The 18808-nt window shown below is 40.2% G+C and overlaps 1 protein-coding gene across 3 annotated transcripts in view; it reads left to right on the top strand.

Moving 5' to 3' along the window:
• The window catches only part of znf536 (zinc finger protein 536), a 220013-nt gene extending 205062 nt beyond the window's left edge, over positions 1 to 14951 (top strand). For all 3 annotated transcript variants that reach the window (XM_041994189.1, XM_041994199.1, XM_041994209.1), the window contains one exon: positions 13834 to 14951. In XM_041994189.1, coding sequence (XP_041850123.1) covers positions 13834 to 14069 — 236 coding nt within the window. In that variant the 3' untranslated portion in view covers positions 14070 to 14951. The remainder of the gene's footprint in view (positions 1 to 13833) is intronic.
• Positions 14952 to 18808: the final 3857 nt, after the last annotated feature.

The following is an 18808-nucleotide window of genomic DNA, read 5'->3' as shown; positions in this document are numbered from 1 at the left end:
CAAATTTAAAGAGACCCCTTGTTATACTGCAGAACAATTATTTGCCTGTATTTGTTATAAATGAGTCAGCGTTCACAGCAGGATAAAATCCTGGAATTAGAGAATCTCAAAGGTAAAGTGTCATGTCTATCATGTCTATCTTGTAATTCTTTCTGTATGCATCCTTTCTGGCATAAATACTCTACCAGCAAATCATATACTAGCCCCACCCTTAAAAAAACAAAGAGTGAGAACCAGTGCATAAGTGTAAGTTTCAGTGTGAGTGAATGGATTAAAGAAAGGAGCCGAGCAAAAGATTAAAAAGATTAAAAAGAACAGCAGTCGACTCCAAAGGAGGCAAAAAAAATATAAAAGCAGAATGAGGATAAAGACAGAAAGAAAGGAGTTGCTATTTTGGGTTCTTATTAACAGGTCCTACTGGTGCAGCAATTAATAATCTACTTCTGTGTTTAACATGGGACCTGGTCCCTGGTGGAGACGTTTTAGCTGGCTTTGATGCTGAAAGAGCTCCTTCCCCTCCAACCGCCCTCCCCCCCAGTTCCTCTCCTCTCCTTAAGTGCCTCCCTTGGTGTTATTTGCGTGTTGGTTTTCTCTAGTTAAGCTAGGAAACAGACCAAATCGTTATTCCCCAAACTGCAGGCCAATTTTCTATGAACAATCCAGCTCGCTGTGGGAAATGCTTTTAATTCATCAGAGGAAATCTGGAGAAGGATCATCTCCCTCCAGGTTTTTTGAGGGTTTGAAGAAATGTAAATGTATTTATTTTTGGTGGGGTTGTGTTGCAGTAACTTTAATGGTGTATATATACAACAAAATCACAAATATCTATATGTAAAGACACTTTAAATACACTAACAAAAACAGTAAGAGGATCATGAGATAGCCAGTCTGATTTGTTTTAATGAAATGTTGCTGCTCAATCTTCAGGTTCAGATCCGACCTAAATTTCCTCTCTTTTACGATTTAGCTCCAACTTAAAAACGTAGGTGTTTGCTTTTCACCTGACTGGACGACATCAAAAGGCTCTAACACATCCCAGACTATGTGAGCTAAGTTTACTTTAACTTTTTAGATTTATAGCTGTTCTATCCAAGTATTATGTCCTATGAGAGGCTAAACTCAGAATCACATACATCTTGTGTGTCAGACCAACTAAAATGTCAGCATTACAAAATCTTAAAACATTATTTTGTTAAGTTTAATATTATTGTGTTTGTATTTACAATTGTGGGAAGGTGTAACTTCAGATTGCTGGGTAATGTTCATACTGCAGTATGGATGCAGGTTAATGCACAGATGGTTTTTGACTAATTTAACTGCTCACACCTTCTGCGTCCGTATGCTTCTGCCTACAGACTCTCTGTCCAGCTATTATTCTGTCTTCATCTATTCACACTAAGTGAACTTTATGTCAAACCTGTATTTAAAAGGCATTTTTAAATCTGTATTTGTTGTGCATCATATATAAATTTATGCTTCTGAAAGAAAATCACATTAAAAGATTAATTGTTTCAATAAACAATACCAAAAAATGATCCTTCTGGCTTAAATATCTCATATTATGCTTATTTACAAAATTTATTTTCTGCTGGTTCTTTCCAACTTGGCCACAAACACTGACTACCGTTTCTACCCATTTATCTTTTTTATTTGTGTATGTGTGAATTTTCTTTTGCCATGGTATATTGCTTCGTGTATTCTGTCCTGCTTTGACACCTCCCATGGTTTGACCTGGTTCCTTCTCTATTACACCCTTCCCATTTTGTTTGTTCTTGCTCCACATTTTAGACACAACTGGCTGTTTAAAAGCCAGCATGTTCAGCTATTAAATATTTTTTTTTTATGTTATTAAAAGAAATGGAGAAGGAAGTGAAACTAATGATGCTATTAAAAAAATAAAATGACATGAGTCACCACAGTGTCACTATAGAATGTAGCCTTACATCCAATGAAAAAGAAGAAGAAGAAGCAGTTGCTGAATTCCCTGTTTTCTTGTCTTTCAGGTTTTTTTTAAAGGACTTAGTGGAGAGACAACAAAGCTAATCAAAAATAAAATAAATCAAAAGATTGAAGCAACAGGAAACAAAAATACAGACGCATAAATAAATTAGAGAGTAATAATTCTTAAACAAGAAGGGTAGCATACACTTTGTTTGATAAAACTCTGCCCCCTTGTGGTGATCATTTTTAAGACCAAAGGCAAAAAGTCCACCTTCAAGCCACATAATAAGCCCCTTTTCAGCTGGTTCCAGTGCTGGTTCGGAGCCAGAGCCTGCCTAAGCACTGGTTCATCAGCTTTCCACTGCCCAAGCACCAGCTCCTGGCTCTCAAAACTGCTTCTAACAGACACCAACTATTTCCTGGGCCAGAGCCAAGAACCGCTTCACGTTGGTTGGGGGCGGGGTTACCTGGCCAACAGAAAATAGTTGAAACATTGAACCACCATCTTCAAACCAGAGAAGTCATGGATTGTAAAAACAAACAATGTTGGTCCAAAGAGGAGACAGTGTTTCCTGGCTTTGTGGTTGTCTTCTGAAATTCAGCATAAACGACCTGGCACTGGTTCGTCTCTGGTGGGAAAGAGACTATATGTACACATGGTCAAAGGCACAAAATACGACACACATCCATGAAAACCAAGAATAATGTGCTGGCATCCAACCAAAGGCAGCCATCCTTAAATGCAGTTTGATGCCAGCAGTGCCATCTGTTGCGGTCTTAAAATAATTCTTCTCACAAGAACAGTCAAGATTTTTCCAAGAGCTAAACTGCATTTTTCACTGATAACCACAATTCAGTTTAAGTGCATCTTTTGTTCAACAGTAGCCTCTCTGTTACAATTTTTGTCACTTATGACAATACTTTAAAAAACATATATATTCTCCAAATGGAACTTGTGTTTTAATATTATAACATCTAACATAATTTGCTCACACTTGATGTAAATGTAAATAACTGGATATAAATTATGAGGTTATATACAGTCCGAAATATGTGTGGCATGATTTTTGTGGCAGTGTTAGACATCTTTACAACACATGCACTATCCTACACACACACACACACACACACACACACACACACACATGCGCGCACACACATTTCCACCACTGAATCTCTCTTACTGCCCTCCACTTTCTCATTCCTTTTTCCTCTGCTCTCCATGCAAAAGTCTTTAGGAGGTTAATTAACAGACTTAGATAATGCCACACTAATGAAAACAAGACACCAATAAAGGGTGTTCAGTATCATTACAGCTTGTCATTTCTTATACTTATGGACGATTATCACTGATGTCAAATTGTCCGTATATCCCACTACGCTGGGTGGCAAAAAGCTCCTGCTATAGTGACCATTAACTGTTTCTCAGGGATGGAGCTAGCAGACTGAACACTTTCGAAACCAGTTCAGCACTTATGTGGTCAAGTCAGACAGCAATATTAAAAAAAAAAAAAAAAAACGTTCGTGTTGGTGCTTACAATTCATATGATTTTCCAAATTCCGGGTTAAAAATACTCCAAAACACCCAGCTGATCGAGATATTGCTGCCCGATTTACCTTACTTTGACATTTAAAACTACCTAGACAATCAACAGTTGCACTTCACAGGGACAGAATTAAAAGCACACAAGTCAGATTAGAGACTTATAAATATTTTGTGGCAGGATGGGAATCAGACCTTCAGCTGTAGAAAGTGCCCCAAACAAAGTATTTCCTCTTCATGTCAAAGCCGTGTAAGAAAACAGCAGTTGCAGATAACTTTAGCTCGATGTAAAAATTAGGGATGTCCCAGTGATATATTTAGGACTTAATCTTAGTAATAATTACTGTGAGAAAACATTGCTTTTTACACACTGTTTTGTTTATTGAGACCATAAAGAAAAATCCATGTCCAACTTTTCATTAACACTGACAACCTCCACCATGGTGATCCGCGGTGGAGGTTGAATTAGTCGAATATCCAACCAGTTTCACGGTGGCCGCATTTCCACTGTGAGAAGCTTGAGAATGTTTTGTTCATTTGCTGCTTCACATAAAACATGACTTACATATAAACTTATTATCTGACTGTCCTCCCAGTTACACATGAACAGCGTTTCTGGATTTCTTGTTGAACTAGAATATCTGTTCAAGAATTAAACGATTGAACAAGACCATTTTTAAAAACTTTAATGTAATTTGTACTCCCTCGTTTTTGCTTGCTGTCGTCTTTCAAACTTTTCCAAATCATCCTTTAGCCTTCTTTTCTCAGGAGTGCAAACAAACACGAAGATGGACATATGCTGGGGACAACAAGTTGTCACACTATTACCTAAAGGAAGACAAAATTAGCCTCAATTACATGTCGGTGAAAGACATACTAACCTGGAGTGTCTGGTCCAGGGGCACAATAACGTTAAACCACTGCAGTCTGCAGTTACAAAGTACTCGCTACACAGGTGAGGGCTTTCTGACAGCTTCCAGTTATCTTGTTTGACGGCAACACATTTAGCCGTCGTTCAGGGTCAGCAGGCAGTCTGTAAATTAAAATCCCATTAGGATGTCGATTGGACCATCAAAAGGCACAACATGGATGTACTATTATTATTATTATTATTATTTTTTACACAAAAATCATTTAGGAGAACAAAGAAGAATAAAAAAAAATAACCACTTAAATCAATCTAACTGACACTGCATGATGGGAGTTATTCTTAACAGTGGCCACAAAATGATAAAGAAAAAAAGTTGAACACATGTGGCATGTAGTTATGGTCATGGTCGCCCATCAGTCAGAAGGTTGGTAGTTTAACACCAAGTGTCCTGGGTCAAATGACCTTGAGAAAGTTACTGCACAAGGTATGTATGCAATGCTCCAGATATGGCTTCGCAGCAGGAACATTGCATGCACAACATGAGTCTTATTTCAACTTCCATGTTAAAAGATATGCGAGCTGCAGCTGTGAGACATCTAGAATTTGGCTTCCTGTCTGCATTTTACTAGATGCTGAGCCATCAAGGAGTTCTTATCAAAACACACAATAAACACATTTGTTAGTCATCACATTGACTTCATATCAACATCGTTACATCGTTTACCCCTTTTCTCTTTGTGTGGAAATATGTCACTTTAAAAATATAACTTCTCTGTTGAGATGATGATTAATTCCAGTGATGAATTTAAGTCAATCCAAATCAACCATAGAGTACACAATACTGTGTATCTATGGACATTCAAAGAAATGTAGTTTGTAAAATCACAGTCAGTTTTGACATTTAACATTTGGAATTCTAATCAGGAGCTGGTTGTTCGTGTCATAATGTCACAGCAAGAAAGTTCCTTCAGTGTATATATATATATATATATATATATATATATATATATAATATAAAAAAGTACACAAATTAAATTATGTACATCTTACAATTATATTTTTTTTAAGTAAAAACTACTTATTAGATTTGAGTAACTTGGATAAACAGTTTCTCTTTTTCAGTGATGGAGTTTGCATGTTCTCCCTGTGTGGGGGTCTCTCTGGGTACTCCGGCTTCCACCTTACAGTCTGAACCATGAATATTAGATTAATTGATGTTTCTACATTCTTCTTTAAGTGTGATGTGTGAGGTTGTCTCTCTGTGATGGACTGGCATCCTGTCCTTGCTTCTGGCCTGGTGGCAGCTGGAATAGACTAAAATGGCCTTGCATTGGAATAAGGGGGTATAGGCAATGGAATTAATATTAGGTTACATTGCCAAGTTAAAGAGTTGTCCAGATATAATTGCAACTTAGTCTTTACATTAAAGAAGCTGACATAAAATTACAAATAGCTTATCTAATCCCTGCACTGTGATCAGTTGTTCATGAGGACAGTGCTGCTACATTGAAATAAACGTCCTTGATGTTCAACAGGTAACATTTCCATGTCATCACATACAAAAAGAATGACAAAAACTTGGTTTGTGCATTTTTTTGTCTACAAAACAGCTTGATTTGTAACGTTTTGATGTTTGTTCACAATGTTAGCAGCATTATTTATTCTCCATTAGAAATAAAAGCAAGCCATTTCTTTAAATATTATTGGTAAATTATAGAATCTTATTACTTCATTGCACAATGAAATTAAATTTTTTATAGCATGAAGAATCTGCTCACTAGTAATTGTAAAGACCCACACTGACATTTTTCTCTTGCATTAATGCAGAAATCTCATAGACTCATGTAGGAATCATAGTAAAACCAGTCAACCAACCTAAAACTGCAAAATCAAGGGGTATGATTTATTTAACCCTCCTGTCGCGTTCACCTCTCGTAACGCATGGACCCCTCGGAGACAAGAGCAGGTTAACAAATCTTTATTGGAACGAACACAGATAAAGGATCTTACTGGAGCAGACCAAGGCAGAGCAGACATGGGACACCAGGCAGCCTGGAAGGGAGAGAGAGAGTGTCCATATGGTGCGTAGGTTAGCTTCGACAATGACTGTGGACCTGGAGTATATAAAGACTGACGATTGAAAGGGAGACAGGTGTGGCTGATCTGGAACAGGTGTGGGCAATCAGGGGAGTGATCACAGAGGAAAGGCAGGAAAGGCTTGGGCAGACCAGGTGAGGGCTTGACAGTATCCCCCTCTTCAGGGCCGGACTCCAGACGGCCTCAGAGGACAGCCAGGAGGCTGTGACGACAGGAGCTGGATCTCTGGCGGACAACCGGAGGGAGGAAACCGCAACCGCAAACAGGACTCAGGTGGTTGTCCTGGAGGACGGCAAACCTGGACCAGATTTCTGTAGGACGACACTGAGGACGAGCAGACCAGGGTCTTTGGAGGACGACCCGGAGGACGAGCAGACCAGGGCCGGGTCTTTGGAGGACGACCCTGAGAACAAGCAGGCCAGGGCCGGATCTCCAGAGGAGACTCTAGAGACACAGGCATGGAAACCGGAGGAGACTCTGGAGACACAGGCGTGGAAACCGGAGGAGACTCTGGAGACAGAGCAAAGCGTGGAGGGCAGCAAAGGCATGCAAGAATGTGGCTCTGGCATCGGACTTTGAAGGGCCGGGCAGGACCAGGGTGCAGGTGCCAGAGGCAGCAGAGCAGGCCAGGACTGGGAAGGAAGCATGGAAGGCTGCATCACCGGCGCAGACCGTAACCGTGACGTCAAACACTGTAGAGCCGGAGCAGACCGTGGCTGGGGCGTTGGACGCTGTGGAGCTGGAGCAGACCGTGGCTGGGGCGTCGGCTCAGGGGACGTGAGCCGGGGAGCTGGAGACAACACAGGAGACAGGAGCCGGGGAGCTGGAGGCAACACTGGAGACATGAGCCGGGGAGCTGGAGGCAACACTGGAGATGCAGGTGTGGAAGCCAGAAGAGAATCTGGAGTAGGGAGGCATGGAGCAGGGGTTTGTAGCTCCATTTCAGCGACAAGGTGCACCACCCAAGCCTCTTCCATCAACTCAGCCACACCCCGGGATGAGACAAGATCAGGTCTGGCGTCAAGCGTGGTGACCAGGTCAACCGGCACCTGCAACCTCTCCTCAGGCCCAGGGTACTCAGCGAGGGTGTCCATGTATTTTTTGACTACCTTCTGCACTGCCCTGAAATCGTCTGGAGAGAGGAGGGCCACCAGGTCCAACTCCTGATCATCTTTCCTCTTCCTCCTTATTCGCCTCATACTGTTGGTGGTCGGACCTTCTGTAACGCATGGACCCCTCGGAGACAAGAGCAGGTTAACAGATCTTTATTGGAATGAACACAGATAAAGGATCTTACTCTACCAAGGCAGAGCAGACGTGGAACACCAGGGAGCCTGGAAGGGAGCGGGAGAGTATATGGTGCCTAGGTTAGGTCCAACAAGGAATGACTGTGGACCTGGAGTATATAAGGACTGACAAGTGAAAGGGAGACAGGTGTGGCTGATCTAGAACAGGTGTGGGCAATCAGGGGAGTGATAACAGAGGAAAGGCAGGAAAGGCTTTGGCAGACCAGGTGAGGGCGTGACACTCATCCCTTACTCTAGTGTTCCCGATCAAATTTGACCGGTCTGTTTCAACTGCGCTTAAATTAGCACAAAAAACATTTTTCACCACCAAATTTTTATTCAACATTCTTTAGCTGTGAACAGTGTCTCAAAGTAGTGTTTAACATGAATTTATATAATTAGACATAAAATAACTGCAGTGAAAACACAAACAGGCACAGAAAATGTATTTCAAAATTAACATGTAATGTAAAAAATAAATGGAAAACTAAAGACCAACATGAAGTTGTGTGTGTGTGTGTGTGCGTGTGTGTGTGTGTGTGTGTGTGTGTGTGTGTGTGTGTGTGTGTGTGTGTGTGTGTGTGTGTGTAAATTCATGCATATGAGTGGCATGTGACATTCAGGTCAGAGTGGGCCTTGCAAACATAGGTATCATAGGCAGACACTGCATCCAACAGACTTTTGTAGCCTCATTGTTTGAGTGATATACTCCTGCTAAAATCAACAGACCTGTGTAGACTTGGAGGTCTACCAGGTCGATTTCTCTCCAGATGTCCCCAAACACACGCTTCCCCTCCAGGTTTGTCATCTATAGTATAATTCCCTCAATGGACTCTGGTATAAGGAGTTGGAAGCTGGACTTGATGTCATCCACATGAGATGTCGCATACCGTGTTGGCCCTGACATCATCTTTATGATATGTTCCACTCTCGCTCTACTTCCTCTGTCCTGGGGGGATGAAAACCAGAGCAAGTGTCCACTCTTGACCTGGAATGTCTCCTCAGGTGCCTGTTCTTCAGGTACCTGTTCAGGTATCTGTTGACTGGTCAGTCTCCTCAAAGTCTGGATCAAAATCTGTGTTGTCTTCCACTTCCGAGACATCCTCCTCTATCTCTGGTTCAGTTTCAGAGCCCTCTTCATCATGTCCAAAACCCTGGGCCAGAACCTCTTCGACAGGGAACCGCTTGGTCAGTTGCCTACTCATTGTGCTCAGAGTAAAAGCAGTGCAAGGCAAACATCAAGCTATATATGTAGGGGCTGTGTGAAGATGATATATTGATTAGTCTGTAAGGTGGGTCACATGGGAGGATCGGCACATAAGCCCAGGAAAGAGATGAGTACCCGCAAAAGATATTGTTCAGTCTGAAATGAGTGAATGAGTGAGTGAGTGAGTGAGTGAGTGAGTGAGTGAGTGAGTTGGGGTGGTGTGTATGGGGATGTTTTCTGTCTGATGGATGAATATAGTCTGGATACCCATTCATTTCCTATGGCGATCACTTTTGACCGGGAACACCGCGGATGTAACAAGGTTGATTAAAACACTCAAAATTCAATGAAAGAGGTAATCATGACTTTTCTATGTTCAATTGCATAGTGTGGCGGATATCATAAGGCCTTAAGGCAATCAGATGTAAAACACAATATTTATAAATGTTTTAAGTTGTAAATCGGTCAAATTTTACCCAAACACGACAGGAAGGCTAATCCTAAAGTCAGTGTACAATGAAATTTATAATGTCTCTGAGACACAGAGAGATGTGTGACACACACACAAAAAACAGAGTGATTGACAAGGTTTCAGTCTGACAGACTTGATGCTGCTGCATGTTGGTCGTTTTAGTTACAGAGTTGAGGACATGGATTGATGATCGTAGCTTTAGTCCCTCACAGTATCAGAGCATGCTCATTGTTAAATGCCTGAACCCGTGCATGTGTGTGGGGGTAAGAGAGTAAGAGAGATGATCTCTTTAATTTTTAATCCATATCAGAGCACAGCCCGTTGTGGCTCTAAGTTGCTCTGCAGTGGTCAATTTAAATTTCAACACTAACTCAAGTTTATACACCCAATCCAAACTTTCTCGAAGGCACTGGATTTCAAACTGCTATTTCTCTCTTTTTACCTAAACATCTTATGGGAGATAAAGCCCAGCTTGATTTGTATTTATTTTCCAAGTCCAAGAAGACTAACAGTAAATAAGCAGGGAGATGGGGGGAAAAAAACAAGCTGTTTGGGGGCATATTTCGTTCTTCCTAAGTGTAAAATGGGATGAGATACTCTGCCTTTCGGACTTAACGTAATGTAAGAGAGTGTGAAATTAAACTGCACATGAATAAAGGAACCTTCATTGTGTGCCGCAGACTAGCTTATCTGGAAATTCAGACAACTGGAACATCCAAAGCCTCCAAACTTGTAGCAATCCCCTTTGTCTGTCTCTGAAGCAAACAATGTAATATCAAAAAGCCAGCAAGGCTCCAAAGCCTGTGTCAGATTGCCAAACACAACGTAGCTGCTTCCACACATCTTCCATTGCCTCCTTTTATCCCCACATCATGCCTCTCTGTGTTTATACTTTAGTGTGCATGTGTCCATCTTTACTGTGCCTTCACCCTTGCTGTCTGGAGGAGTATGCCAAGTGTATGCCTCAAATAGTTTGTTTTTAATTCCTGGCTTTTTACCTATTGAAATTCCCTGCACCTATTCAAGCACATCTTTTAAACCCCATATGTTAATTTGATTTAAGGCATCTCAAACTGAAGAAGCAATAAAGAAAATGAAAAAAGAAAAGAAGAGCAAGAGCAAATGTAGTGTTATTAATATTCTGAAATACTAAAGAGAGCTCAAACTCTCTTTTTATTCTGCCCTTCAGTCTCATTTCCCCCCTCCCTCTCCATTTTGTCCGCTCAGTCTGTCTGGAAGTGAGTGAGCTAAGTGAAGTGGGTTATGATGGTGCTGTAATCGGCATCCCTCAAACAAACGGCTGGGGCTATTAAGGGCCATTGTGTTTGCTGCAGTGATGATCAGATTCAATCTAGGGAGAACATTTTGTGCTGAAGCAGACGCAAGGAGGGGAAATAGAGAAAAATACCTCGCCTTGTTTCACACTGCTGTTGTCTTCAGGTGCCTGAATATATGTGCCCTCTTCAAAAGATGCATATCGACTCAGGCAACAGCAAAAGAGTAGTTCAGATGAATTTGTGGGAACTCACTGCACAGAGGGAGTCAAATATTAAGTGATCAACAATGTGTTTTGAGATCTATTTGTTTCAGTAAGGAGGCAGTAGTGCTGCAAGGGTAGTGAATCAGAAACACTTTTCCTCTTCTATTTGTCTTCAGCTTTGCCTTCTTCCTCTTCCGGTCTATTCCACAGTCTAATCTTTCATGTTAGTAACACAGCTCCATAAGGAACAAGGAAAGTCTGAAAGACTGAGAAGTCAACTCGTTGCATTTAGTTTGGAAGTTCAGTCTAGGCTTACAACTATATTACAACTTTTTACAAATGTAAGTCAGTCATTTAAAAGCAATGTCATAACGGGGAAGCAGGAGGTCTCATAGCATAAATGTTAATGTCTCACAAGCTCACACAGTTTCCTGAAATTTTTATGTCTGCATGTCTGACATACTCTGGTCAAAATCCTACAGATGAACAGTACAAAATTTCACGTTCAACCCATAAATTCACAGTTGTTTTATCAGGAAAAGATCTTATTAGATGATGTGTGCAGAGGGTAACTGGACACCAATCTATCAATTACTAAGAGGTTCAACATATGGAAATAGAACTTTAGACAAAAACTGCACCCATTTATCTTTGAAACACATCATAGCTAACCTGAGAGTTTGCACTTACACAATAAACCAAACTCAGACAACCCCAGAACTAACAGGCGGAAAAATATTTGTTTAGGCTGGTAGGGATTCAGCGATTCAGTTGGTAAAACACAAAGATAGTCATGGATCACTTGATTCCTCCATCACATACTGGCTGCAACTTTAGCCTTCAATGCTGGTTGATCAGATTTAAGATTTAGGCAACCATTGTTAAGAACCATATACAGTGTTGTGAAAAAGTGTTTGCCCCCTTCCTGATTTCTTTGCATCTTTGTCACACTTAAATGTTTCAGATCATAAAACCAGTTTAAATATTAGTCAAAGACAACACAAATAAATGCAAAATGTAGTTTTTAAATGAAGCATTTTATGATTAAGGACGGAAAAAATCCACACCTACATGGCTCTATGTGATTGCACCCCCGTTAAAGCTTAACTGTGGTTTATCACAACTGAGTTCAGTTTCTCTAGCCACACCCAGGCCTGATTACTGCCACACCTGTTTTCAATCCAGAACCACTTACAAAGGACTTGTCTGACAAAGTGAAGTAGACCAAAAGATCCTCAAAATGATCTACAAATGGAGAAAACAGTGGTGAACCTTCCCAGGATTGGCCAAAATTGACCCAAGAGCGCAGTGACGACTCATCCAAGAAGTAAGGATGGTGAAAACGAGGCCTTTGACACGGTCAAAGAGCTCTGTCTGCTGGCTGTGGGTGTCTGAGGCATAAGAAGGACAGCGCTCACAAGGTTTCCTCACTGCACGTTTGTCAGGCCTGTCTCATCTATGACCAAGTATTCAATAAAGGAAACGTTTTCTGCCATGTGTTAATATCTTCTTCTGTCATTCATATAAATGATAAAAGGGGGCTGTTAGGTAAGATTGGTTCAGGTAACAAGATTATGGTGTAATTTAAAGTATACCAATCTGTAATGACAGTAGTGCGACTTGCAGCTTCATCTGTATGTATAAACAGGAATGTATGAGGGAAGGGGTGCTTGTGCAGCGAGGATAGTGACAGTGTTACTGATTTTATTAAGTTGTATTAAAATTAATTCTGAGACAAATGCTTGTGCAATTTGATGCAGTGTCATAAATATTTATTTTAAATAAGTATTTTCTCAATAATCTTAGGCTTCAGTTTGCTCCTCTTCTGGCACACTACCTCTCCAGCTTTGAAGAGGTTGCACCTGAAAAAAAAACACAAAAATTAAATTGCAGTTAACTAACTTTAAAACCATTAACAAGCTATGCTGATGGTGATTAGAAGCCAGCTCGGCTGCTGAAGGTCCCACAGGTTGTGGTGCTCCTCTGCAGCAGCAGAATGAGACGTTTCCTCTGATGCTTCCCGATAAAGTTTATATGCTTTTTTTTTGCTTTTTGCAAGGCTTTTTAAAAAACAGTATAAAGAAAGGGAAATATAGCCTACCTGTGATGCTGAAGGCACCGTCCGCTCCGTTCTCACACTTACTCTCTGAGCTTGCTCAGCAGTTACCCTGGCAACAGCGTCTTGTCCAGACGTTTGTTTCCCAAAAGCTAATTTCATTCTAATGTGAAGCTTTTCTTCAATCCAAAATGATGAATGTTTGCTAGCAAAATCTTTTCTCAAAAACCATTTGGTTTACTATTCAATTTAATTAACAACTTTAGTTGCTTCAAAATTCCCGGGAGCAGCTCAATATGCTTACGTCATACCGAGGCCTCAGTTGGTGTGGTCATGTGACTGTTGTCATGCTGAATCAACCTATAGGAACAATGCTCGCGACACTTCTGTGTCACATGCTCAGTACATGCTCGAGCAGATGGGCTCTGCATAACATAACTACCAAGAGGTTACAAACACAACACAAAGACCAACACATCAGACTCACTTGTGCTCACAAATGTTTTTGGATTATGGGAAGAAGCCAGAGAACACAGATAGAACCACACATGCACAGGAAGAACATGCAAGCTCCACACAGAAAAGCCTCATCCCAGGTGCAAACCTGAGACCTTCTGGTCATGTTGCGATGATGATAACCACCACACCGCCATGCTGCCCTGTTTAAGAATTCTGTTTTCAATTTTTATTAATAAACACAACAATATAAAATACAAAAATTGTACAGCAGCCTTCCAATCCATAAATAAAGAAGATTAAAGTCATAAAAGGAAAAAGCTATCTGACAAAAGTCACAATCATCATCAACATCATCATCTAGCTAGCCCTGAGACTTTCTGATCAGGATTAAAATGTTGTCTTTCTGTGTTTTGTTTTACAGGCCAGAGACCGTTTAAGTGCAGCTACTGCCCCTACAGTGCTTCACAGAAGGGCAACCTGAAGACTCACGTGTTGTGTGTGCACCGCATGCCCTTCGACAATAGTCAGTACCCTGACCGACGCTTCAAACGCTCCCGTCTTGAGTCTGACGTCTCGGAGAAAAACTCTGAGGATGTCATCGGTGGAGTTATATCTAATAAACCAATGACAGGAGCAGATGGAAGCCATTGGGAGTAACATTGTGCCCTTTGTTGCGGAGGCCATGTCTCCTCAGCATGAGTGAAGCCAAAAGCTGGCAGACAGTGCTGCAGCCAGAGCACGCTTTCCATGTTATCAACACATACTAAACAAACTGTGTGTGTTATTAGAAGTTGGTGACCATTTGCTGAGATGTGTTTTTAACCTATGTGACGAGCAGATTCAGTAGTTGCACAGCATCTGTTGGAGTGGAACATAAAGGAAATCATTTAGGACTTTTGTCTAAAAATAATGCTTTTACAGGTAAAATGATCCATTAAATGATTTGGCAGATCATTCAGTGCATCGAAGAAGGAGGAAGAGAAATGCTTTTGAATGCACACCCAGACCAGAATATAACACCAGTGGCTGCCATTTTCCTGGTGTGAGTGATGAACATTGTCTGCATGTGTGTATGTATGTTGCAGGGTCAGTGATGGTGATGGTGGCATGTTTGTGAGTCAGGGATAGAAAGGAAAGTGGAAGAAGGGGGTGGGGGAATGCATTGGTGCCAGCCTGACTGGAGCTGTCATCACAGAGGAAATCAATTCAACAACACACAAACACACACTCAGAGTCCTACAGTGGTAACCTGACTCTGGAAAATACGCAAGGGGGTCAAGCTGAGTCGCATCAACTGGTCGGAGCCCTGTGCATCGCTCCCTTCTCTCCTGCAGGCTTCCCTTCATTTTCTTTCTGCTAAATTCCCAGTCTGGTATATTTAAAGCATTTATTAAGCAACATTAAAGTCGTTTCTGCACTGGTTTGGATGTGACTTTAAAAGATCACAGATGGACAGACAGTTATAACTGACAGTGTTTGAGATGTTCTGGCTTTATGGTGACAGATGGGGCTGCATGGCGGTGTGGTAGCACCGCAGCCTCACAGCAAAAAGGTCACTGGTCTGAGCCTCGATCGGCTGGGGGGAGGTTCAAACACTGGCCTTTCTGTGTGGAGTTTGCATGTTCTCCCCCTGTATGTGTGGCTTCCTCCCACCGATCCGCCCAAGACATGCATGTTAGGTTAATTGGTCACTCTAAATTCTCCCTAGGAGCGAGTGTGAGCATGAATGGTGGTTTGTCTCTCTGTGTTGGCCCTGGGATGGACTGCCGACCTGTCCAGGGTGGACCCTGTCTTTCACCTTAATTGCTGGGATAGGCTCCATCTTCCCCGCGACCCTGAATTGGTCGAAGCAGCACAGAAAATGAATGAACGATGACAGATGACGGATTGGTAGCTTAAACCATCCTGTGTAAGGATGTTAATCGTATTCAGTTCCATCCTGTACATAAGAAAGCATGACATTCAGCTAAACGCTGGACAGAGAAACCTGATGTCCAACAACTAGATTAATGTCCTCTGGTTACGAAATAGAAAACTTAGATAATCATTCATTTTGTTCTGTCATACAAATTTAATCATACCTTTTCTACTATAAATTATAATGATAAACTTTTTTTGCCTTCCTTTTTTTTTTTCCACTGATTTTTTAGTTTTTTTCTTTGGGATTTTTATCCCCTGAGGGAATATGCCAGAAAAAAAAAGAAAAAAAAAGACTGAAACCAGAACAATTTAATGTTGTTAATTCAAACTTCACTGTTCAACTTTGATTGTAGTCTATTGTGCCGTAAGCAGTGTGTAGAGAGAATAAGCTAAGTATGGTGTGTGTTGCTGGTCTCTGCTTCAGGGCTGCGAGTTGTTAATGTTTTTCTGATAAAGAGAAATGATCCAAACTTTCAGAGTCAATATCTTCCTGCACACACACATTCAGTGCTGGAAAGGACTAAAACCCCAGGGTCTTAGTGCTAAGGCTCCGCGTAAAGGACTTTACATACACACACACACAACCACACACAGCTGTTAGAAAAAATAAAATCCCCTGGTATGAAAAAGGAGATGAAGGAGAAAAGAAAGGGAGAGACAGAAAGGAATAATGAACAAGGAAAAAAGTGGAAGAGGAAGAATAAGACTAATAGAATACATTCAGTATTTCTCTAAAACCCAGTAATACTGTCAAAAATGAAAAAAGTAAATATCCTCAACAAGCCTGTCTTCTTTTCGTCATTTAATTTTTTTCAGACATCTAACTGATCTATAAGAGTTTCTTTTTTCTCTCTCCGCTTTACTTAATCTGGATACATGTGATGTATGCAGCAGGCTTTAGATTTCAAAGCACTACTTTGTTCTTGGTGGCTGTACTTTGCCTTTCAGAATGTTTTTGCTGTTGTGTGTGTAATGGACAAATATTTACATAAAATGTAAAAGTTTCAGTAATGCAAAAACTTTTTCTCTTTTCTAAAAGTGCACATTCCCTGTTTTGGCACCAGGTGTCTGGCTTATTGTGCTCTTAATGTGTAACAGTTTTTTTTTTACATTAAAGAAGAGCATTTGCTGTCAGCCCTCTGTGATTTATACTCTTTGTCCACATCTGAGAATGATAGGACGTTTTCCCACTGCTATAATCCTAAAATAATTCATCCCATTGTCCCTGTGCTGTTTGATTTCTGTCAAGCTTCCTACTTAAGCAGAACATGCCGTTTGCTCACTTACAATCGCTGATGCTAGAAAGGGGAAAAAAAAGAAACAAACATGGCCCACAACTCTATAGTATTCTCTACAAATCAAGACCATTTCAATCATCAAGGTCATGAGAAGTGAGAAGATGGGTTTTGCTGAAAACGATGAGCTTGTGATAGTAAATAACTTTGTATCTAAAAATTGAAAAAGATCTCTCTCTCTGCTAAAATTACTAACTTATATTTTTTTTTATAAATATCAACTATAGGATGTTTGTCATTTTTGAAGAACCACATTTTTATTTCTAATCTTTAGGTTTTAAAATAAAGAAAAACATAAAATCTTTGCAAAAAGAGGAAGACAGACTTTATTCTATGGGATGTAGATATTTGTAGAAATTCATGTTAAAAAAAAAAGCCCATAGTTTCCAACCTAATGAGAAGAGAAATAGATTACTGGTAATTTTAATGTAATTATGTTGTAGAATTCAATGCAATTATTCTATGACCAAAAAAAAAAAAAAAAAAAAAAAATGGCTAAAGACCTGCATTTGTTATTATATCTATGTTTTAAAACATTTTTTTAGCCATGTATTAAGAGCCACTGTGGAAGCTCCAGGGAGCTGCTTACAGCTCTGGATCCACAGGTTGAAGACCCCTGATTTAGTGTTTGAAAACCAAAATTTACTGCATTTTCTTCACGTAGCAGTAGGCCTTCTTTCAAAGGGACATTTTGCATTTAATCGCAACATTTCATGCGGCTGATAATTTTTCATAATTTATTATTGCATACCTGTCAGAAGACAAAATTCCTTATAGAGATGTATAAAGCATTTGACTGTTTGCTCTCTTTGAAACATAGATATTTAGATGTTTTTTTTTAACCAGTAAGGCTTATTTGATGTGTGTGTGACCTTTTTTTCTTATATACAATAAAACCTCTACCTCTAGGAATCACTTCATCTGTGTCTAAATCTTTATTCACAACTCATATTATCTCAAACATCCACTAAAGATGGTGCTTTTTTAAAATATATCTGTTAGATTTCTTCTTACATTAAAGGTTCCGTGTGTAAGAATTAATGACATGTAGCAGTAAAGATGGGCAAAACACAGCTGTGAATGAATGATGGCTGTTAATGTCCAAAATTTCAATACAATTCAAAAGATGCTTGATCTTCTGAACTGTATTGAACACATCCACCCTGGTCTCATCCATTCCCATCAGGATTATTTCATATTAGCACAGCAAACCTCTTTCTTTAAGTCAGGAGTGTGCTCATCTCAAGCTGTTGTTAGGACACGGAACAAGTCTCCGGCTCTCAACATAAACTGTGTAGCTGTCCAAGGTCCTGAAATGAGAAACCACTGACAACAAGCAGAGCGATTGAAGCAGGTAACACCTACTTGTCATGTTTTTCAGTTATGATGATTTTCATTTCCAGCCTCTGGTCCACAAAGAAGTGTGTTTCCTACCTACCACTGTGTTTTAAAGCATGCCACTGCCAGCACGTGGTGTCACAAAGTTTCAAGGTGCAGTCCCTGTTTAAGCTCTTCACAGAAGAAAGGGGCATCTGGAACCTCTGTTTGGGTGTGATTGATGAAATAAGCTCTGACACTTGGAGCTCATCTCCCTCAGAAGATGCTGTCTCTTGCTCTCTGTTCTAAGTGACTTTTACATATTAAGAGTTGCACTTACAGTTTATTTATCAATGAATCCCTATTTTCCAAAAGTAGTGTTGTCTAGATTTAGGAAGCTGTTCTCCTTCCCTCACATGAGCACTTGAGAAGAAGCATCTCACCGACATCAGACAGAATAATAAAATGATTTATTACATTGCAACACTCATCAAAATGCCTCTAAGCCATAAGGCCCAACATTGCTCATTCCAGCTGTTGCTTTTATCGGTTTTTCTAAATTTGGGAATATTGAGTTTATTTTTCCTAAACAAAAATTAAACATTAAGCCTAAACAACTTGATATTAAACTGGTTTTTAATTTGAATAAATAAACAAAAAATAGGAAAAACAAAAGTAATACAACAACAAGGTATGTCAGTTACATTCTCCCCTATACTATTATTAGAAAACCAAAAACAGAAACAAACACATTGTTATACATGTGAATCTATACAGATATAAAATAAACAATAAATCCAATAAGAAGCAGCCTAAAGGCAAATTTAGTTAAACATGTAATGAGGCCGTTTAGATACTGGGACG

The sequence above is a fragment of the Melanotaenia boesemani genome, chromosome 1 (assembly GCF_017639745.1).
Source record: "Melanotaenia boesemani isolate fMelBoe1 chromosome 1, fMelBoe1.pri, whole genome shotgun sequence".
NCBI lineage: Eukaryota > Metazoa > Chordata > Actinopteri > Atheriniformes > Melanotaeniidae > Melanotaenia > Melanotaenia boesemani.
Note: the sequence above shows the minus strand (reverse complement) of the source record. Positions and strands in the feature narration are given on the sequence as shown.